Genomic DNA, 24212 nt, shown 5'->3' on the forward strand with positions numbered 1-24212 from the left:
GGTTAGGGAGGCAGAGACAGGTTGGACTGGTTTTGGGGTGCAGTGGGTGGGGGGGGAAGAGCTGGGCTGGTTGTGTGGTGCAGTGGGGGGAGGGGATGCACTGGGCTGGTTTAGGGATGCAGTAGGGGAAGGGGAGATTTTGAAACTGGTGAAGTCCACATTGATACCATATGGCTGCAGGGTTCCCAGGCGGAATATGAGTTGCTGTTCCTGCAACCTTCGGGTGGCATCATTGTGGCAGTGCAGGAGGCCCATGATGGACATGTCATCTCGAGAATGGGAGGGGGAGTGGAAATGGTTTGCGACTGGGAGGTGCAGTTGTTTGTTGCGAACTGAGCGGAGGTGTTCTGCAAAGCGGTCCCCAAGCCTCCGCTTGGTTTCCCCAATGTAGAGGAAGCCGCACCGGGTACAGTGGATGCAGTATACCACATTGGCAGATGTGCAGGTGAACCTCTGCTTAATGTGGAATGTCATCTTGGGGCCTGGGATGGGGGTGAGGGAGGAGGTGTGGGGACAAGTGTAGCATTTCCTGCGGTTGCAGGGGAAGGTGCCGGGTGTGGTGGGGTTGGAGGGCAGTGTGGAGCGAACAAGGGAGTCACGGAGAGAGTGGTCTCTCCGGAAAGCAGACAGGGGAGGGGATGGAAAAATGTCTTGGGTGGTGGGGTCGGATTGTAAATGGCGGAAGTGTCGGAGGATAATGCGTTGTATCCGGAGGTTGGTAGGGTGGTGTGCTGTCAGTTTGTACATTTCCTGCAGCAGTGACTACACTTCACACGGGAACACATGTAAAACAGTGGGGTATCGTAAGGTCATGAAAGACATACACAGTCTCTCTTGACAGGTGAGTATTATTACAGACACTGAAGTTTTCTCTAACACAACTGTTCACACAAAAATTCCCCATGTTACAGGTCTATATTTTCTAACCAATCTGTTCAGAGATATTACTACACACCACTGGATTTGAACTCAGGCTTCCTGGATCAGAGGTAGGGAAATCTACCACTGCACTACAAGAGTCCTCTTCCAGTTATAGCTAGCTGCTTGATGAGAAATTCCCTTCAGGTGAAAAGGCATTGCTAAGAACAGTTTTGTTACAAAAAAAAAACACCATCACTCTCAATGCCAGCAGCATAATTTTGTGATTAGTTCAGTTCTGTCCATTTATTGACTGTTTTATTCACCACAGATCATTTCAAAATGAACTGCATCCTGTTCCTCTCAGATCCAAAATCCAGTGTACAGCCTACTCACCTGCCTCCTTTTACATGGGATGGAGGTGTTGGACAGCCCATATGCTCTTGGGGATACTGAAGCTCTTACGTGGACAATTAATGACCATGCATGCGCCTTACTTTGCCCCACTACTATTTCACCCACCATAGCAGCAGGTCCATGTCACATGTATCCTGGTGTTTATTACTGGCTATGCTGGTGTCGAGCAAAGTAGGTGGGGGGCATGGTGCATTCTTGAGAGCTCCTATTCCAAACAGCTGCATCCCCTGTAAGATTGTACTACAGCTGGTCTCCCAACCACAGCCCCCTACCCAACTGGTACCTGCCAACATGCCTCCCTGATAGCCTGGACTGACCTCCCAACTACAGCCTCCAAAAGATGCTTGTTCTCCAGTGACTGCCTGTCTGAGCAGTGACCACTGCTCAGACTTGATGCTGCTAAGATTGTAGGGCCTACTGGGCATGGATTTTGCCCACCCAACTAACAGGAGAAAATCCGCAGAAAGCTGCAACACAAAATAACTCAGCACTTGCCACAAAATACAAAGCTAGTAGACAGCTGCAACAGGTAACCAGAACAGCTAACTGGAATGTTGGCCCAATGTAAAAGAGGGGTTGCTATATATGGATTGAGGAACTCTTACTGAAACTGTACAAGGTGCTGGAGAGACCACATCTGAATAACAGTGAGCAGTTTTGGTCCTGTTATTTAAAAAGGAAAGAAATTATTTCATTGCAGACAGTTCATAGAAACATAGAAAGTCAGAGGAGGCCATTCAGCCCTTCAAGCCTGCCCCATTCTTCATGATCATGGGTCATCGGCCAACTCCATAGCTAATCTCCCTTTCTCCCCATAGCCTTTGATCCCATTTAGCCCAAGTGCTGTGTCTAGTCATTTCTTGAATACATTTAATGTTTTGGTAATGAATCCATGGCTCACCACCCTCTGGGTGAAGGAATGTCTCCTCATCTCTGCCTTAAGTGGTCTACCCCAACTCCTCAGACTGTGACCCTGGTTCTAGACACACCCACCATTGGGAACACCGTCCCTGCATCTACCTTGTCCAGTCCTGTTAAAATGTTAAGTCTGAATGAGAACCACCGTCACCACCATCTCCCCCCCCCCCCCAACGTTTGTCTGAACTCTCGCAAAAACAATCCCAACCTAATCAATTGCTCCTCACAACAAACCCACCAGCCCCACAATCAGTGATAATGGGAACTGCAGATGCTGGAGAATCCAAGATAATAAAATGTGAGGCTGGATGAACACAGCAGGCCCAGCAGCATCTCAGGAGCACAAAAGCTGACGTTTCGGGCCTAGACCCAGAGAGGGGGATGGGGTGAGGGTTCTGGAATAAATAGGGAGAGAGGGGGAGGCGGACCGAAGATGGAGAGAAAAGAAGATAGGTGGAGAGGAGAGTATAGGTGGGGAGGTACGGAGGGGATAGGTCAGTCCAGGGAAGACGGACAGGTCAAGGAGGTGGGATGAGGTTAGTAGGTAGGAGATGGAGGTGCAGCTTGGGGTGGGAGGAAGGGATGGGTGAGAGGAAGAACAGGTTAGGGAGGCAGAGACAGGTTGAATCAGCCTGGTTCAGGGAAGGTTCACCAGGATGACCCTTGGTATGGAGGGTTTGTCGTATCAGCAAGGATTAAGCAAACAATCTGGGACTCTACTCACTACAGAGTTAAGGATGAGAGGAGATCTCTTGGAAACATAGGATTAAGGGGCTTTACAAGGTAAATGCTGAGATGATGATGATGAGTCCAGTCACCAGAGTATCTAGGACCACACAGCATTGTCTCAGAATAAAGGGAAGCCAACTGAAGACCAAGATGAGAATTTTTTTCTTTTAGGATTGGGAGTGTCGTTTGGAACTCCTTGCCAGAGAGCTGTGCTTGTGTTGTCGGTGTGTATTTAAGGTGGCGAGATGAGGAATTTCAGTCAGGGAATCAAGGGTTATAGGGAAAGTGGACTCTGAGGAAGTGGAATCAGCCATGATCTTACTGACACCTAATTTTTGTATAACTGGCATTTGGTGTAAATGTAGTAACAAACGAACTGTTGCCACGGACATTGTGATTTTAAAAACACTTTTCACCTGAAGGAAACTTCACAGGAAAGAGCTACTTGTAACTTGGGAATAGTGATTGCACAGATAGTGGGTCTGTTGTGAGGAGCACTTGATTAGGTTGGGATTGATTTTGCGAGAGTTCAGACAGATGTGGGGGGAGGGGGGAAACAGTGGAATCTCATTCAGACTTAACATTTTAACGGGACTGGACAGGGGAGATGCAGGGAGGATGTTCCCCACGGTGGGTATGTCTCGAACCAGGGTCACAGTCTGAGGATTCGGGATAGACCACTTAAGGCAGAGATGAGGAGACATTTCTTGACAAAGAAGGGGATTTGCAATCTACGTATTCATGCTCACGACGAGAAAAGACTTGCAGTCCTCTAGCAACTTGCACGGTCTCTGCGGAGCATGGTCACTCTTGCAGGAAATGCAACGCACAGCAAGATCCCACAGACTTGTGACAAGGATCCTGCTTCCTTTAGGTCGGCGTGGCCTGAGGGATGGATATTGGCCCAGGACACCTTTTTCTTCAAGGCAGTGCCCAAGGGGGGAGAATGGGGCCCGCAGCTTAAAACATCTCGTCTAACAGACAGTGCGGAACTCCCTGCGTTGAGGCGCTGGGTGTAGCTAGCGAGTTCGAGTGTCGCCGTGGAATGAGTCATTGGACCCACTGGGTCTAAAATATGGTCTGCATTTTGTGCATTACGCCAGTGGTCTTACTTTGCACCATATGCTTCACACAAACAGGGCATTTGTCACCCTGCGGGGCCCTGCAGATTGATTAGGGTCCACGTGTCTATTGCTATCCCTTCCTTCCAAAGCTGGCGGGATATTAGCCTATTAGCCAAGTGCTGAAAGTCCACAGGGCACCAGATAATAGTGGGCATATAACCTCCAGCAAACTCTAATACCCGTCCGGGACAGTCCACTTGTGAAGGTATATAGATCGAGATCAAAAGAACAATGATCCAAATCGACTGTTCAGGGATTCTCCCTGCACCCTCGGATCCCAACAAACCGTGGATATTCTTAGATAACAAAGTGTGAAGCTGGATGAACACAGCAAACCAAGCAGCATCTCAGGAGCACAAAAGCTGACGTTTCAGGCCTAGACCCTTCATCCAGCTCCACACTTTGTATTCTTGGATTCTCCAGCACCTGCAGTTCCCATTATCGTGGATATTCTTACACGGTTCTGTAGAGAAGGTATTTAAAATTATGATATTTACACAAGCCACAGACTATTCCCATCATCTGATTGATAGATGAATACCAGTTGTCATCAGTGTACTTCAACAGCTTGTCATTTGCCTGGCTTTGTTGCATTGTAAATTTAAACGCACATCCTTGTTCACCGCTCCCTCCCATCACGCTCCTGCTGCCTTGCTGAGTGCATCTGTTTTGGGTATCCACACAAGGGTCACGTGTTTGTGTGTTTTTTGACCTGATGACTCAATCCATACCAGTTTTTTCAAACTCTGGGCGACAAATGCATTCCTCAAAGTGAGCTGCTAAACTTTGAAATGGAAGAATTTCTTGGTTTTTTGGCCCAGGGAATTAATACACTTTATGCTGGCCTCATGAAACTGAAACTAGCCTACTTAAATAAATTACCAGCCCCTTCTGAAAGCTAGAATGTTTGCACATTCAGCCATGCTGAAAAGGTTTGATATATTTTACATTACAGGCCTTACCACTTTGTGGTATTATTGATATCAATGCATTTGTGTTAATTTGTGTGAAGCTTACTTTTGTACATTATTTTCACGTGGTAGAAAACCAAACATTGAGACAAATTATCTAAGCCCACTGTCACTTCATTGGAGGGAAAAACCAAGTACTGTACAAAACTAACTAAAAAAAAAAACTATTACCCTCTGATCCTTTCCATTTAAAGGATCTCATTCAAGTTACTTTGGCTCAGTCTTACCAGTCAGGTTGCTACACAAAGCAGTGTTATCAAACATGGGATCTCCATGACTGCAATATCAGCTACAGTACAATACATTCCATTATTCTGTCAAACATTTCCTGTTATTTATCTACTACTCTTTTCTGATTTTCATGGTCCAGTTTCATAGAATCTGTGTGGAAGCAGGCCATTCAGCTCATTGTGTGTACACAGACTCTCCAAACAGCATCCCATCCAGACCGGTCCACTAACCTGTCTCCACAGCCTGCAATTCCCACGGCTAATCCACCCACCCTGCACATCATTGGATGTGAGAGGAAACCAGAACACTCACAGGAAACTCATGCAAACACAGGAATAATGTGCAAATTCCACAGTCACCCAAGGGCGGAAGCACCAGCGACACTGGTTTGATGGGAGGCAGCTGTGCTTACCATTGAGCCACCAAGCCACTCCATCTTCCTCAGACATATATCATTGTTTTCTTTCACGGGGTGTGGGCCCTCACAGGCAAGGGCAGCACTTGCTATCACAGACCCACAGTTATAGTGGGTCATGTATATAACCGGACCAGGTTTGATGTCAGCTGAGAATTCAATTGTTGGCACCACATCCAGAAGCATTCCCTTCCTCCAACTCTCACTTTATATCAGTATGTACCATCTACACAGTGCACTGTGGAGCCTTCACTATCACCTTACAAACCCACCTTCACCACCATCTAGAAGGACAAGGGCAGCAGATCGAGGAGAACCACGACTTGATAGTTTCCCCTCCATGCCACTTACCATCCTGACTTGGAAATATATCACTGTTCCTTCAGTGTCACTGGATTAGAATCCTGGAACTCCCTAACAGCATTGTGGATGTATCTGCAGCAAATGGACTGCATCAGTTCAAGGCGGCTGCTCATCTGATCAAGGGCAACTTGGGATGGGTAATAAATTCTGTGCCAGCCGGTGATAAGCACAGCCCATGAGTAAATCTATAAATTAACATTAAATTTCACTAACAAGTGTGATGGGATTTGAACACTCATATCCTACAGTGGAGTCTGGGATTTGGATTACGAGTCCACTGATATTACCACTTTGCCATTATCTCCACATGAAATAAGCTGTTTGTCCTGCCCCTCCAGCTAAGTGCCCATAACCCTTTCAAGGTGTGGAAAGTTTTGGGTTTTTATGACCTTATTTAACCATGCGCACAGCTGAGAACAGAGGAGTGGGGTGGGGGGTGGGGTGGTGGGGCACATTTTGGGCTATGTCTCTAATCGAGGAAATCAGCCATTGTAGCTTCAGTGAACAGCTTCCAGATGATTCCTGGGATGAGTTGCCCGAGGCTGGAACCAAACCCAGATCCATGGTGGTCTGAGGCCAGCAGTGCTAACCACTGTGCCATTATGGGGTGGGGTCTATGTCCATAGATCCCTCAAAGTTGCTACCCAAGTTGATAGGGTTGTTAAGGCGTATGGTATGTTGCCTTTCATTGGCAGAGTGATTCAGTTTAAGAGCTGTGAAGTTTCACTGCAGCTGGTTGGACCACACTTGGCATATTGTATTCGGTTCTGGTTGCCTTGTTATAAGAAAGATGTGGAAGATTTAGAGAGGGTGCAGAGGAAATTTACCAGGATGCTGCCTGGACTGGAGGGCAGGTCTTATGATGAAAGGTTGAGGGGGCTCAGGCTTTTTTTTATTAGAGTGAGAAAGAATGAGAGGTGACTTGATAGAGGTGTGCAAGATGATTAGGGGCTTAGATAGAGTGGCAGCCAGAAACTTTTTCCCCCAGGGTGGAAATGGCTATCACAAGGAGGCATAATTTTAAAAGGTGTTTGGAGGAAGATATAGGGGCAATGTCAGAGATAGGTTCTTCACACAGTGGTGGGGGTGTCGAATGCACTGCCAGCGGATACATTAGGGACATTTAAGCCACTCTTGGATAGGCACATGGATGATAGTAAGACATCAGGTATGCAGGGCAGTTTGATCCTAGAGTAGGATAATGGTTCAGCACAACATCATGGGCCAAAAGGGCCTGTACTGTGCTGTACTGTTACTTGTTCCAAGTGCCCTGGGGAAATTAGTTTGAATTCCATAACACTGGCTTGTTAATTTAAAGATTCTAATAATGAATTTGGGAATTAAATAGGCTAGTCTCAGTAATGTTGACCATAAGACTATCAGCCATTGTAATTTCTTTTAGTTTAGGAAGTCTGGCCTACACAGAAGTTGGTGGGGGAGGAATGTGGTGAGGTTTAAAAGGGGCAACTTATTCATGTAAAGGGTGGTGTGAATATGGAATGAAGAGGAGGAGGCTGGTACAATTGCAACATTTAAAAGGCATCTAGATGGGCACTTGAATAGTAAGTGTTTAGAGGGATATGGATTAAATGCTGACAAGTGGGACTAGAGTAATATAGGATATTTCGTTGGCATAGATTGATTGGACTGAAGGATCTATGGCTCTGAGCTAAATGTGACTCCAGGCTCCATATCAACAACAATGCGGTTGAACACTGAATACCCCTTTTAATCTCAGTCAAAAGGGAAATTAGGGATGGGTACCTTGCCAGCAATGCCCACATCCAAATGAAACAATAAACAAAACAAACCCAGGTAACCAGAAACTGATGATATGAATACAATTTTCTCATCTGAAGGGTAGGGAAATCTTGCATCAAGAATGTTTATGAGTAATGGTGTGTTAAAAAGAAGCCAAAACATCATAAAAACAGCAACTGGAGAAAATATAAACCTGATAGATTGTCCTTGACCTGGTATTATGACGTTAATTTTCTTATCACTAGATTGCAGGGAAGGCTAATTTACTTCACTACACACTTTAAGAGAGTGATCAGCACTCTCTTTATAGTTTTATATATGTACTTGATGTAAATTTAGATAAAGTTTGTAAGATAGCATTCTTAATAAAACACATGGGATTCTGGGCAGAGTATAAAAGCTAGGAACACCTTTAAATATATCTTAATTGGACTACTAGTTTTACATCCAGTTCTAGTGTTGTACTTTAAGCTGAATGTAAACGCCTTTGAGGACAGTACAAGGAAGACACTGAATGCTTCCAGGATGGAGGACTTAGTTATATTAGTCATATTGGAAAAGCTGGTACCATATTCCTCGGATAACAAAGTTGAAAAAAGATTTAATAGGAGTGTTCAAAAATCAGGAAAGTTCCAAGTGGAGAAGACAAAGAGAAACTGTTCCCATTGCTGAAAAGATTGCGAACAGGAGCGGTGATTGGCAAAAAAAGCACTGGTGACAGCAGAAAAAACTCCTACACAGCAAATCCTGATTATGTTGCATGAGGTGGTGTGGTGGAGGCAGATTCAATCATGGCTTTTGAAGAGATTTGAATTATTCCCTGAAGTGGAATGAATTGCAGCACTGTAGGGAGAAGTGGTGGAGGGGGAAATGGTTGCAGGGAGGGCATTAGGACAAGTGGAGCTGATCTTCGAGAGAATCGTCATGGATTCTCCATGCAAAGCAATACTCAGCACTAGGCCTTTTTAAAGTTGGTCTCAGGTTAAATCATGGCGTTGGTTCCTTCATTGCGATGTCACATTGTGCAAGTCAGAACGGAGGAGATCTCCCTACGAGCATGCCTGCATTTAACACTGCAGTATCCCTGAAAACCCAATAGTTCAAGCAGAAAGTTCTAATTATCCGCACTGACAGTAGGAATATATTGGCAGGAACGCAAGGTTCCCGGGCTAGATATGGGAAAATGGTTTCCAAACCTTCAATTTCATGGATTGAATGGAGAAAAGGAGGCAGTGTCTAGGTGCTTAATAAACTCTCACCATCTAGAAGGCCCAGATACTGAACCACAGGTCTCTGTGGTAACAGATTAGTAACCACCAAATCAGAGAACTGCCAAAACTAGCTATAATAAGGGAGACAACTGCCTGAAGCTGCTGGAAAATGCCAGTCTTTCTCTAATTATTCAGTGCATCATATCAGACATGCATCTTACCTTGCTTGCCAAGTGCTGAGCTAATTAGCTTTATTACATTGTCATTAAGTTCAGCTGGAGATCTGAAGTGGACCAAGGGATTTGTGCCTGTGGTCACAGACAGGGTTGTCTCAGAACAGCTGGTCGGTCACAACAGCACCATGTACATATGTCAATCATCTGTACATCCTCAGACTGTAGCTGATGGGAGGTAACTATGAAAAAAATGTGCGCACAAAACAAAGGAGATGGACAGAAAGAAAGAGAAGACAAGAGACAACCATGAAAGAATTTGAATTGAAGGAATGTGCAGGCTAATCATCTTGGCAGAAGTAGAATGGTGTGATTCCAAATTGTGTTCAATGGATTGTATGTTAATTAAAATTTGCGACAGATCTTTGTATTAGAAGACATATGTCAGTTAACCAGACAGCACCCCCTGATGGGGATAGCTGGGTTACTGGTTTCTGAGCAAGGCTGCATTTCTTATCCATCTCCATTACAGACTGCAATTTTAGGAAAATGAAATTGGAGGGAATTGTCTTGTATGTTGGGCTCCTTGCTTTGGTACTAGAAGGTGAAGGGGAGAATCACATCTGGGAAAAGACACAATATTTAATGAATCATGAATTTAATAATCCTCTCACCCATCCCTTCCTCCCACCCCAAGCCGCACCCCCAGCTACCTACTAACCTCATCCCACCTCCTTGACCTGTCCGTCTTCCCTGGACTGACCTGTCCCCTCCCTACCTACACTCTCTCCACCTATCTTCTTTACTCTCCATCTTCGGTCCGCCTCCCCCTCTCTCCCTATTTATTCCAGTTCCCTCCCCCCATCCCCCTCTCTGATGAAGGGTCTAGGCCCGAAACGTCAGCTTTTGTGCTCCTGAGATGCTGCTTGGCCTGCTGTGTTCATCCAGCCTCACATTTTATTATCTTGGAATCTCCAGCATCTGCAGTTCCCATTATCTCTGACAATATTTAATGAATCTATTTAAGACAGATAGACCAGTATTACAGTTGCTGTGCTGGAACAGCAACTCAAAAGGTCAGGATTACATTTAAAACGATTTGCTGTTGTCACGTGTACAGAGATACAAGGAAAAGTATTGTTTTACATGCTAACCAGACAAATCATACCTTACACAAGTATATCAGGGTAATAGAACAGAATGCAGAATAGAGTGTTACAGCCAGAGAGTAAGTCTATGAGAGGTCTGTTCACAGATTTGATTGCAGTGGGGATGGAGCTATTCTTGAATCTGTTGGTATTTACTTTCTAACTTGTATATCGTCTGCCTGATGGAAGAAGGTGAAAGAGTATAACTCAGGTGCGAGGGGTCTTTGATTATCTTGGCTGCTTTTGAGACAGCAGGAAGTGTTGACAGAGTCAATGGAAGGAAGGCTGGTTTTCATGATGGACTGGGCTGTGTTTGCAACTTCCTGTAATTTCTTGCAGTCTTGGGCACAGCAGTTGCTGCACCAAGTGGTAATGCAGCCAGGTGGATGATTTCTATGGTGCATCTATAAAAATAAAGTTGACTATGTAATGTTGTGTCATTAAGAATTGAGTTCCTTGGCACAAAGAGCCACACATGTTAACTGAATGCCCTTCAGGGAAGGGGGCTCATGTGTTTCATATTTAGTGAAACTGGACATTAACAGATTCTCTGAGCTTCAGTAAATATAAAGCGACTTGAAACTGACTTATTGGAGTTGAAGACACCTGCCAGCAAGCTGCATCTCTGTAGATAAAGATTGGGGCTGGCAGACATGCTATTAGCCTTCATTGCAACTTTATTTGGAATGGCTCAAGTAAAAGGAAGCATAGGTGAAGGGCAGAGGGATAACAGGATGGGGAAGGTGAAGGCAGGACAGAATGATGGAATGGAAGGATGCGGAGGAGGGGGGAGAGAAGAGAGGAACTGAGCTGCTACCAACATGCAACTATCTCTATCATAGTCCCCACTCGTTCTGCTAAATTCTTCGTAAATCACTAGTCAGGACCCAGCTGGAGCAATTCTGTGTGCCACACACTAGGAGGGATGTCAAGGCCTGGAGAAAAGATGCAGAGAAGATTCAGAAAAATGGTATAAAAGGACGAGAGAAGTTAGGGTTAAATGCCAGTGGAGGCATTTTGGGGAGGTGGAACTAATTGGGTAGCTCCAGGTGGATCCAGCATCAGCACAATGCTCTCCTCCTGCACTGTCTCATTCCTTAACCAGTGATGTGTGCCTGCCTCAGGATTCTGATTTGCCTCAGAGGCGAGTTCTCACTCACCTATAGCTTTGCTTGTGTTTCTATATTTCACTACACAACCAAGCATATTTGTACACCCAATGCTGGCAGCTTTATCTTCCTGGCTACAATCACCATATTCTGGAGTTTCTGTTCAATTTTAGCTGTGTGCCTTAAATGATTTTCCGCCGTCTTCGCCTCCATGCCTACTTCTTCAACCGGGAACCCAACCCTCCTTCCACTGACCCCTTCACCCGCTTCCAACACAAGTCCTCCTCCTGGACACCACCCCCAGGCCTCCTACCCTCCCTCGACCTCTTCATCTCCAACTGCCGTCGAGACATTAACCGCCTCAGCCTCTCCACCCCTCTCACCCACTCCAACCTCTCCCCCGCAGAACGGGCAGCCCTCCGCTCCCTCCGCTCGAACCCCAACCTCACCATCAAACCCGCAGACAAGGGTGGCGCAGTGGTAGTATGGTGCACTGACCTCTACATCGCCGAGGCCAGACGCCAACTCTCCGACACCACCTCCTCGATCATGACCCCACACCCGAGCACCAAACCATCATCTCCAACACCATTCACGACCTCATCACCTCAGGGGACCTCCCACCCACAGCCTCCAACCTCATTGTTCCCCAACCCCGCACGGCCCGTTTCTATCTCATTCCCAAAATCCACAAACCTGCCTGCTCTGGTCGACCCATTGTCTCAGCCTGTTCCTGCCCCACCGAACTCATCTCCACCTATCTGGACTCCATTTTCTCCCCTTTTGGTCCAGGAACTCCCCACCTACGTCCGTGACACCACCCACACCCTCCACCTCCTCCAGGACTTCCAATTCCCTGGCCCCCAACACCTCATATTCACCATGGACGTCCAGTCCCTGTACACCTGCATTCCGCATGGAGATGGCCTCAAGGCCCTCCGCTTCTTCCTGTCCCGCAGGCACGACCAGGCCCCCTCCACCGACACTCTCATCCGCCTAGCTGAACTCGTCCTCACACTCAACAACTTCTATTTTGACTCCTCCCACTTCCTACAGACTAAGGGGGTGGCCATGGGCATCCGCATGGGCCCCAGCTATGCCTGTCTCTTTGTAGGTTACGTGGAACAGTCCCTCTTCCGCACCTACACAGGCCCCAAACCCCACCTCTTCCTCCGGTACATTGATGACTGTATCGGCGCCGCCTCTTGCTCCCCAGAGGAGCTCGAACAGTTCATCCACTTCACCAACACCTTCCACCCCAACCTTCAGTTCACCTGGGCCATCTCCAGCACATCCCTCACCTTCCTGGACCTCTCAGTCTCCATCTCAGGCAACCAGCTTGTAACTGATGTCCATTTCAAGCCCACCGACTCCCACAGCTACCTAGAATACACCTCCTCCCACCCACCCTCCTGCAAAAATTCCATCCCCTATTCCCAATTCCTCCGCCTCCGCCACATCTGCTCCCACGATAAGACATTCCACTCCCGCACATCCCAGATGTCCAAGTTCTTTAAGGACCGCAACTTTCCCCCCACGGTGATTGAGAACGCCCTTGACCGCGTTTCCCGCGACACATCCCTCACACCCCGCCCCCGCCACAACCGCCCCAAGAGGATCCCCCTCGTTCTCACACACCACCCTACCAACCTCCGGATACAACGCATTATCCTCTGACACTTCCGCCATTTACAATCCGACCCCACCACCCAAGACATTTTTCCATCCCCTCCCCTGTCTGCTTTCCGGAGAGGCCACTCTCTCCGTGACTCCCTTGTTCGCTCCACACTGCCCTCCAACCCCACCACACCCGGCACCTTCCCCTGCAACCGCAGGAAATGCTACACTTGTCCCCACACCTCCTCCCTCACCCCCATCCCAGGCCCCAAGATGACATTCCACATCAAGCAGAGGTTCACCTGCACATCTGCCAATGTGGTATACTGCATCCACTGTACCCGGTGCGGCTTCCTCTACATTGGGGAAACCAAGCGGAGGCTTGGGGACCGCTTTGCAGAACACCTCCGCTCAGTTCGAAACAAATAACTGCACCTCCCAGTCGCAAACCATTTCCACTCCCCCTCCCATTCTCGAGATGACATGTCCATCATGGGCCTCCTGCACTGCCACAATGATGCCACCCGAAGGTTGCAGGAACAGCAACTCATATTCCGCCTGGGAACCCTGCAGCCATATGGTATCAATGTGGACTTCACCAGTTTCAAAATCTCCCCTTCCCCTACTGCATCCCTAAACCAGCCCAGTTCATCCCCTCCCCCCCACTGCACCACACAACCAGCCCAGCTCTTCCCCCCCACCCACTGCATCCCAAAACCAGTCCAACCTGTCTCTGCCTCCCTAACCGGTTCTTCCTCTCACCCATCCCTTCCTCCCACCCCAAGCCGCACCCCCAGCTACCTACTAACCTCATCCCACCTCCTTGACCTGTCCGTCTTCCCTGGACTGACCTATCCCCTCCCTACCTCCCCACCTACACTCTCTCCACCTATCTTCTTTACTCTCCATCTTCGGTCCGCCTCCCCCTCTCTCCCTATTTATTCCAGTTCCCTCTCCCCATCCCCCTCTCTGATGAAGGGTCTAGGCCCGAAACGTCAGCTTTTGTGCTCCTGAGATGCTGCTTGGCCTGCTGTGTTCATCCAGCCTCACATTTTATTATCTTGGAATCTCCAGCATCTGCAGTTCCCATTATCTCTGCCTTAAATGAGCCCTGTTTTGTCTGAATGATGCACAAACACAAAGGGCACAACCCAGCAATCAATTTACATCCAGTATGAAGTTCTGAAGTTTGGCAGGGAAAGTGAGGTCTTGGATCATTAACCAGCAGCACACAGGCACCCAGAAGTCAAAGAGAAACCTGTTTGCCCACTCGGAGATATAACAAACTTCACTCAGCAGGGGATAGTCCCAACATCACAACTGCAATTACACTTTGCAAATTACTTCAACTGGAAGGTCTTTTGGAGATATCTTTTAGTTGTAAATGGGTCTGTAAAAATGCAAATATTTCTTTCATGGTGTCAACTACAAACAACTGCCAACAAAATGAGACACAGGCTCACAGATAGCAAGACTGAAAAATTATTTACACTGAGCATGGTTGAAGCTCAGGGCAGATATAGCTGAGGGAGGCCATTTGACCCACTTAGATAGATCCGACAGCACCCAAGCATCCCTTTAGTGATTTCAGACCTTAAGCACACTTAAATCAACCATGGAATTTTAAGCAGTTCTTGGAAATATTTTTCCCCACATGTTGCTTTGTTATCATTCCATGTCACAATAACCTGTCTCTAGCTTTTTCTACACTAGAACTAGAAACAGGAGCTATGAGTGGGTCAGAGACTAGGAATACTGGAGCAAATAATTCACTTAACTCCCCAAACCTGTCCACTGTTGACAAGCGAAATGTCAGGCATGTGATGGAATACTCGTCACTTGCCTGGATGAGCGCAGTTCCAACAAGCAACTCACTATCCAGTTGAAAGCAGCTTACATGATCCACACCCAAATTAACCAGCATTAACATTCGTTCGCTACACTGTTGATGGATATCGGCAGCAGTGTGTACATCACTGTACTATCACCACTACAATACCATCTCCCCAACATGTCCGGTTGGAAAGTTTGAAGCTCACACATTGACAATTATTTCCAATTAGGGCTGGAGCATTGCCAAGTGCACTAGGGTTTGTAGCAACTTGCTAATGTTCCTTCCATAGAGTCTTCCAAATCTGTGACTACAACCTAGACTTACAGGCAAGAGGCATGGGAATGCCCCCTGCCCTCTGGGACCACGCATCATTGGAACTGGGTCAAAGTCTGAGAACTCTCTTCCTGAGTGCATTATAGGCATTTCTTCCCAAAACAGGCAGTGGCTAAAGGCGGCAGTTCAGCACCAGTTTGTCAAAGGCAATTAGAGATGGGAAATAAATGCTGGCCAAGTTAGTAATGTGAATATCAGGTGGTTAACTCCAACTCCCAGTCCTAACCCCACACTACAGCCCTAAACAACCTCCAGGCAATAATTGTCTAGGCTTCAACCTTGCTACTGGATAATGTGATGGGGAGATGGTAGTGTCATTGAGAAAATATAGTGATCACTGGACTAGCAATCCAAAGACCCAAAACTAATGCTTGGATGCATTCACTTAAATCCAAATCATGATAGCAACTGAAGTTTAGATTCAATTAATGATCCAGAATATAAAGCTACTCCCAATAACATTGGCCATGGAAACAAGTAGATTGTCCTCAAAATCTGACTGGCTCACTAATGTCCTTTAGTGAGAGGAAGGAAATCTGCAGCCCTGTCCTGGTCTGGTCTGTGTGTGACTCCAGACTCAATGTAGTTGCCAAGACAGGGGCTTGCTAAATCTCCATATTTTCCTTTTTCCAAGTTCATTTTCTTTTATAGGATATGGGAATCACTGACTAGGTCAGCATTTATTGCCCATCCCTAGTTGCCTTTGAGAAGGAGATGGCAAGCTGCCTTCTTGAGCTGCTGCAGTCAGACCCAAAATGCCAATAGAGAGGGAGTCTAGGATTGACTCAGCAACACTAAAGAATGCCAAATATATTTTGCAGTCAGGATGGTGAGTGGCTTGCAGGAGAAATTGCAGGTGTTGGCGATTCCATGTATCTGCTGCTGTTGTCCTAGATGGAAGCGACTGTGCATTTGAGAGATGCTGTCTAAGGAGCCTTGGTGCTATGACCGAGTGAAAGAGAGGAGTCTGGAGGTACCAAAAGGAGGTTTCATTAGCAGAACTGAGATAGGGTGAAGTTACAGAGATGGAGAGTGCTGGTCTTAATGGTACAAAGGGGAGTTTGGAAGCTTATCTCAGGTTTGACAGAAACAAAGTTGTGAGCAGATGAGCTCCATCCCTTGAGCAAATGGGTAGGAAACAGTTGAGTGAGGAACAAAAACAATACATCAGTCATCCCAATATCTGATTGGGGAAGTTTCTTCACATCCCCTTCAGGACATTAAAGCTGTTAGATTATCTAACAATGGAAGGAGTCACAAGATGTGGTGGTGAGGGAGAGCAGGGCGTCATCTGAAAACAAACACTGCATTTTCAAATGTCTAGATTAGAAAGGATTTCTGTTGAGAACTCTCCCATCCAGTTGGCAGAGCTGGATCACCAGAGTATAAACACCATGAGAAACAAGAACGGGAGTGGGCCATTCTACGCCTAAAGTGTGCTGTGCCATTCAACAGGATCATGGCTACTCCAGGTTAAAGCAGAGGACGTTCTCTTTGCTGGAGTCAAGTGTTACTTAATGCCTCTATCAAGTTGGCTCAGATGCCACATAGCCTCTGGTTAGAGAGTGGGTCTCATACATGGATGAATATCCATCCAGAGGAGCATCCCAAGAAACTAAATCATTAAATAATCCACTTGGTGCTGAAAAACACAGCTGGCTTCCAAGTTTGTCAACCAGACTTTCAATGAACTCTTCAAGCTTGGTTGAGGCACAAGTAGCAATGAAACAAAATATGTGCCATTGCTTTAACTAATTATGTCACAAACACAGTGAGTCATTGCTGTTTTTGGGACTCTGCTCCATACAATTTCCCAGTTACTGCACTTAAATTGACTATGGAACATTTTGGGGGAAAGGCCTTTTGATGTTGTGTGCAGTGCTAAAAATAAAAAAACAACCAAACAAACATTGACGCTAACTCAGGCACTGATGAGAGACTTTGCACAAAAAAGTTGTTTGCCTAAAGGTCACACCAGGAATTTGAACTCTACATACAAAGATTCCCCTTGGGCATAGAGCAAACAATAAACACCAATACTTCCTGGAATTTGTTAGATCCGAATCTAGGTAGGAGACCAATTAAAACATGATCAAGAGTCTGTTGTTCAAATGCAGCAATTATAAAAATAGACGCTAACTATTCAGTCATAGGATGATAAAATCATTTAGGCATGTAAATGCCTGCTTTCTATTAACCTCAGGTGTAGTTATATTTGTTTGTGGGAGGTGAGAATTGCTGGCTATGCCAACAGACATTATCCATCCCTGATTGTCCTGGAAAAGATGGTGAGCTGCTCTTCTTGAACTGCTGAAGTCTATGAGGTGTGGGTATGCTCACAGCATTCGAAGGGAGAGTGTTCCACGACCCTGAATAAACAGTGATATAGTTGCAAGTCAGAGTATTAAGTAGCATGCAGGGAAATTTGCAGGTGCCAGGGTTTCCAAGCACCTGCTACCCTTGCCTTTCTTGGTGGTAAAATCTGCTGGTTTTGTGTGTTTGTGTGGGGGGGGGGGGGGGGGGGGGAGTATATATTCAGCCAAGTTACCACTGGTCCAAAACATGAGCAATATCAAGTTTCATTCATTTGAACGCTCCTCTGGACAACTGCTCAAGTTTAATTACATTACTGCAGTGGCCTTGCCATGTATTTTACAAGCAACATTTTCTCTTCACTAGTTTTTTTTGGAGAGCTGACTGCCAGAACCTCTAACTTTAAAATCCATGCCACAATATCAGCAGCATTGTTGTGCCCTGGTACTTGATCGACTACATAGGATTAATACCTGGATCAAGACCCGAGCTAGAGTCCACCCTGGTCTGTTCCACATTCTTGAACATACTGTGTTCCTTGCCCCAGGTGGAATGCATGCAAGTTTCACAATGAGAACAGTGTTACTGTCATCGGCTGCCAATAATGACCAATTACTTTGTTTTTAAAAAATGTTTTTTATAAGATAAGTGGCCAGGCTCTGAGACAGACCGATCAACATCCTTCTGCAATGGAACCATGTTATGTTGGGATTTCTCCACTTTCTCAGAAGGGAGGGGACCAGTCAGGTTCTAGGCTGTAATACTCCAAGGGTACAATCGCCTCAACTAGATAAGCTGATGACAAGCACATGAAGGCATACTTCTGCCCATTTAGAATCAAAAAGTCATACAGCATGGAAACAGAGGCTTCAGTCCAACCAGTCCACGCTGACTATGTTCCTAAACTATAGTCCCACATGCCTGCATTTAGCCCATTTGCCTCCAGAACTTTCCTATTCATGCACTTATCCAGATGTCTTTTATCTGCATGCAGCACTTCAGCTAGCAGGTCGTTCCACGCATGAACAATTTGATGTACACACATGACTTAACTGCCACGGTAACACTGAAAATAAGGAACATTCCTTTCACAACTCAAAATTTACCTCAACTTCACCCTTGATTCCCTTCTTTTCAACCTGTGGACACGCGACACCCTGACCTTTGAGTGAGCGATAGAGCCCACTAGTGTCTGCCTGTAACTAAGCACTGATTGGACACAGAATGGCTACAATACTGGGCAGAAAGGGCCAATAACAGAGTCGAAAGGAATTCAAACAGCAGTGTGGATCAATTATTTGCTTCTTGAGTCAGTCATCTGGTCGTCTTTCTTGTATTCTTAAAAGCGTACAACAATCCCAGAGAATGGAGTCAGCACTTTCACATGAAGTGAGAGCAGGAGCCTTCAAATGCAGACTTAGCAAGATTGTGGCTGATCATCTACCTTAAACCACACCTTCCTGCTTCATCATTTATTACCTCTTTTTGCAAAGATCTATCAAGCTCTGAAGAAGTTTCTCATTTCAGTCCTAATTGACTAACCCTTTATTGCAAAACTGTGACACCATTTTCTGGATTTCCCAGCCAATCGAAACATTATCTTTTGCAATAGCAGATTTCCTTCCTTTCACGATCAGGTGAGATTTTACAACTGATGATACCCCAAGTAACAAAGCTAAGTTTCTATTCCAAATTTATTTCATGAATTTAAAATTCCACCAGTTGTGAGATTTGAACCCATGACCTAGAGTGGGTGCCTGGGTCTCAGTTACTAGTCTGGTGACATTACCATTATGCCACTGCCTCCCCACAGAGAAAGCTCATTGCACACCTTCTGGGTCAAGTACAGTTTCTTTGCATTGTTGCACTCAGGTCTGTGAACTTCACAAGTATGAGTCTCGCTGGTCAGTATCCAGGTCTATGAACAGTTTATCACCTGATGCACATAAATTCTCTTCAATATCAAGGAAGTGAAACTACCTAACAAGAAGTCCATGATCAGCATTTTAATATTCATGACTAAAGTGCAACTATGACTATAAATACCCCTCAATTTATCAATGATTGAATTAAAAGTTAGTCAAGTCACTGATGGTATTTGCTACTCCACACTAACACTGAATATGTCAAACAGCTCTGTTTCCACCTGTATTAGCTCCAACTTCAGAAATCCTTCACAAGCAGACTCCACAATTGCCTAATTCTTGACAGAAGTAAACTGGGGATAATATAATGCAAGCGCTTGGTCTCAGACTTTCTGCAGTCAACACTTACTTGGGAATGTTAAGCTGCATCATTTAATGCCCATCAGACTCCTGAGACTTTTCCAGAGAATCAATGTCAGGGTTTTTGGTTCCTTCGACAAGTTGTTTTCTGGAGACACAGCCCTCTGCCTTTGTGTCACAAACACTGCAGTCCAGTTACCTCATGAATTCTTGAGTTTGCTAGTTAGTTTGGTTCCAAATGTCTGCTCACATGCAGTCACATTCAGCTGAAACCCTGGCTCCAGAATTCATTGTGTTCATCTGTGAACTTCAAACTGCAGTGTAGTTTGGAGGGAAACTTACAGGAGGTAGCGTTCCCAGAAAATCGGTTGACTTTGTCTTTCCAGATTGCAGGGATTGCAGGACTGGAAAGGTGTGCTGAAAAGAGCTGTAGGGACTAACAGCACCGTCTTGTGGGTGGCACACACTGCTGCTACTTTGCATCCGTGGTGAGGGGACGCAATGTTCAAGGTGGCAGATGGGGAGTAAATAAAGTAGGCTTGCATTGTCTAGAAGGTGTCAAGCTTCTTGAGTGTTACACTCCTCACTTGTGCCTGGGCTATGGAGAACAGGCTTTGGGAAGACAAGAGGTGAAATAGTCATTGTCCTTTTTAAAAAGGACAGCTTTAATACACTAAATATTGAAATGTTCAACCTGTAAGAAATATTGTTTGGATGGATTGTGATTATTATCTTCCATTTGCAACTTGATGTACCCTCCCTCTTCCTAATCTACTGTGCACAGTCACACAAGCAGGATCAGGAAACAAAGATTAAATAAAACATGTATTGCTTCATGCTGTAGTGTTGTGCAACCTATTAAGTTACCTGTTCAAAATTCTTACCATCATGAATTTAGAGTCACTGAGTAAATGCTAATGAAACATTGAGGATAGCCATCGCTACATCAACCTTCATCTGAAGCTCTCATGAACCAAATAAATCATTTACAGGCAGGAATTCACTCATTTGTTTCACATTTTAACCACTTTAGGCAAAGTTCTGGTCAGAAATCATGTAGAAACATTCAATCAAGAGCCACCATAACATGAATCACATTGCCCAGTAACCCTGGGACCATACACAGTATGCCTGCTGACAATAAGTCATCACAGACCATGGCTACCAATTGTGCAGAGTCCTTTCATACAGCACTTACAGACTACAGTCAAACATTTCCTTAAAGAAACAAGTTGTAGACAGAAACAGTCAAAAATAAGAGGGAATTTGGAAGAGTTGACTTTTCTGAACAGACTTACAGAAGGGGACAGAAGTGGAAAGGGGGAGGAAGGGCCTGATTGAAATCTAAACATAATTTCAGACATTAAATATTTCTCAAGTCAGATTTCCTCCAACAAAGAAAAGACAAGTAATTTGAATGGAGATAGTCAAAAGAGAATGACTCCATGCTCACCTTCAATCACCACATGGCACAATATCCCATGACTGCTCAATTCCTCTCCTATCCTATACCCGACAACCTGCTTCCCAATCATCATCCACACCCTTCCCAGCTCAGGTTCACCCTACAAAGCCAACTAACCAACACCAAACATGGACTCACACTACATGCTATACACAGTTCATACTCAATACGCTACACTGTGCCCAATAAATCCACTTCTCAACCACTACCCCCCACTCCATCTTATACAATACAGCCTACTTCCACCCAATTCTACGTCCATCAAGCCCACTCCACAGCCATTGCCATAACCCATCCTTTAATTCGTGTTTCTCCTTTCCCCAGCCCAGTCCTTGATCAACTATTGCTCACATTCTACTCCAGCCCTGTAGATAGACCAGCCAGTTTTTCTTCTTCTCCTCTCTTACCGTAGGGCTCGGAGGTGCTCTCTTCCTTCTTTTTCTTGCCCATCCTGCTCCAGCTGCCGGAGGTTGCTCAGTACCGCTCCTTAGCCCTCTTGCTTCCTCTCCAAAAACACAGCACGACAGAGACGCAACTCCCCACTGTCTGCGTCAGCTGCACCACCCTCCTTTCTATACACACCTGCCGGCCCCGCCCACAGACACCTGCTGGCCGTGCCCACACAGCCCCGCCCATTGACCCAAGCCAACAACGTTCCACCGCAACAAGACAACAAAATGTGAGGCTGGATGAACACAGCAGGCCAAGCAGCATCTCAGAAGCACAAAAGCTGACGTTTCGGGCATAGACCCTTCATCTTTGTTGTCTTGGATTCTCCAGCATCTGCAGTTCCCATCATCTCCAACGTTCCACCGCCCCGCCCACTGACCCAAGCCAATCACGCCCACCCCTCCCCGCCCCGCACACTGACACCTGCCAATCACGCCCACAATTGCAAGCCCCAATCACAGACGCTTGCCGGCTCCGCCCACACCTGCAAGCCCCGCTCAAAAGCACCTGCCGACCACGCCCACACCTTCAGACCCCGCCCGCGGACACCTGTCAGCCCCGCCCACAGACATCTGGCACCGCAGTTACCTGCCGTGCTCCGGCTGGGGAGGGGTTGCCTTAAAAGTGGATCCGAGGAACTCCTCACCGCATCAGTAATTAACAAAGGCACGGGAAGTTCACAAATTCATTGCTAACTGGACATATAGTTTGTTTTGATGCTTAAGTACAAATCTCGCTGATGGTTTTAAGTGTGCTGCTATTATTCTCGGGCTGTTCTTGATCTGATCATCACTATTTTGGCATTTTAACTCTAAACAAATGTTTAGTCTCGTCAGTACAACCATGACCACTCCCTTCCGTCATATCTTTACATTTAATCTCTGCCGTCCTCTAAAACGAGAGCAAAGCACTGCAGATGCTGTCGATCTGATATTAAAACATAGGAATACAGTTGTTAGTTTTTATTTCCTATAGTCCTCTCTCTTCAGGAATCAGTTCCAAATTTGCCATTATCACCTCCTGTTCAAAAAAAATCTACCCTTGATTTCACTATCCTTTCAAGCTATTATCGTATCTCTAAAACATCTTTCTTCTCCAAGACTCTTGGGTGTGCTGATACATCCTGCATCCGATCCTTTTCTTAACTTACTTCTGGGATGTGGGCATCGATGGCTGGCCAGCATTTATATTAAGCCTTCCCTAACTGCTCTTGAGGTGGTGGTGAGCTGCCTTCTTGAATGGCTGTCCATATGCTGTACATAAAACTAGAATGCAGTTAGAGAGTGAATTCCAGGATTTTGACCCATGGTCAGCGATGGGATGGCAACATATTTCCAAGTCAGAGTGGTGAGTGGTTTAGAGGGGAAACTTGCAAGTGTTGATAATCTCACATTTCTGATGCCTTTGTCCTTCTGTATGGAAAAGTTTGTGGGTTTGGAAGGTGCTGGCTAGGAATCTTTGACAAATATCTTCATCCTGTGCTGGCTCACAATGCTGCGACTGACTGTCAGTAGTTGGAGGGAATGAATGTTTGTGGATGTGGTGTCTTCCTGAGTGTTGTTGGGGTTACCCCATCCAGACAAGTATTCCATCACAATCTTGATTTGTGCCTTGTAGCTGGTAGACAGGCTTTGGGGAGTAAGGATGGTTTGTTACTTGTTGTAGTATTCCTGGCCTCTGACCTGCTCTTATAGCCACTGTATTTATATGGCAAGTCCAAGTGAGCATCTAATTAATAGTAACCTCCATGATGTTGACAGTAGGGGATTCAGTAATGCCAGGAGTGACGGTTAGATTGGCTCTTGTCCGGAGATGGTCATTGCCTGGCATTTGTGTGGAGCAAATATCACCTGCCAGTTGTCAGCCCAAGCCTGGGTATAGCCCAGGTCTTGTCGCAGTATCTAGTATCTGTGGAGACATGAGTGGTGCGAAAATTCAAAATTGAATTTTGAATACCCCTCTCTCGAACCCTGCCACTGCACTGGAACAGCCCTTGTCATAGCTGTAAGTGACATCCTATATGACTGCAACAAAGCAAAATGATTTCCCTTCGTTCTAACTGAAGTTTTTCCCAAATGAAAAGGATCTGCTTTTATGTCAAAACTTAAATGATCTTATTTGTTTGTTCATCCAGTGTTACTGCAGTCTAAGTGGACTGGGCTGTCACGGCACAGTAGTAGCATCCCTACCTTTGGGCAAGAAGATCTTGCTTCAAGTTCCACCTACTCCAGAGGAGTTTCATAACATGTCTGTAGTACATGGACCAGGAACGAAGGGCCATGGATTACTGGATTTGATTTAACCTAGTATAAAGTACTATCCAAGGTGTAATTTAAAAGAGATAAACCATGGCAGAGCTCAAAGTCTTGGATTGCTTCTCTTACTCCATGTGGCAGGCCGCAGAAAGTTCTAGTCCCCTGCCTCAGCATACGTGCAGGAACTATCTCCAGCTACAGGTCCGGAAGCTTGAGTTTCAGAGCGGGAGCAGTGGCTGGGGACACTGTGGAGCATCCGCGAGGCAGAGAATATGGTGGTTAGCACGTATAG

The 24212-nt window shown here is 45.9% G+C and overlaps 1 protein-coding gene across 1 annotated transcript in view; it reads right to left on the reverse strand.

Annotated features, from left to right (window-relative positions):
* Window positions 1-21751, reverse strand: part of slc44a4 (solute carrier family 44 member 4) — an 82917-nt gene extending 61166 nt beyond the window's left edge. Inside the window, exon 1 of the mRNA XM_059639529.1 lies at window positions 21623-21751. Within this exon, the coding sequence (XP_059495512.1) occupies window positions 21623-21665 (43 nt within the window). The 5' untranslated portion in view covers window positions 21666-21751. The remainder of the gene's footprint in view (window positions 1-21622) is intronic.
* Between the last annotated feature and the right edge of the window lie 2461 nt (window positions 21752-24212).

Source organism: Stegostoma tigrinum, chromosome 34 (genome assembly GCF_030684315.1).
Source record: "Stegostoma tigrinum isolate sSteTig4 chromosome 34, sSteTig4.hap1, whole genome shotgun sequence".
NCBI classification, from domain to species: domain Eukaryota; kingdom Metazoa; phylum Chordata; class Chondrichthyes; order Orectolobiformes; family Stegostomatidae; genus Stegostoma; species Stegostoma tigrinum.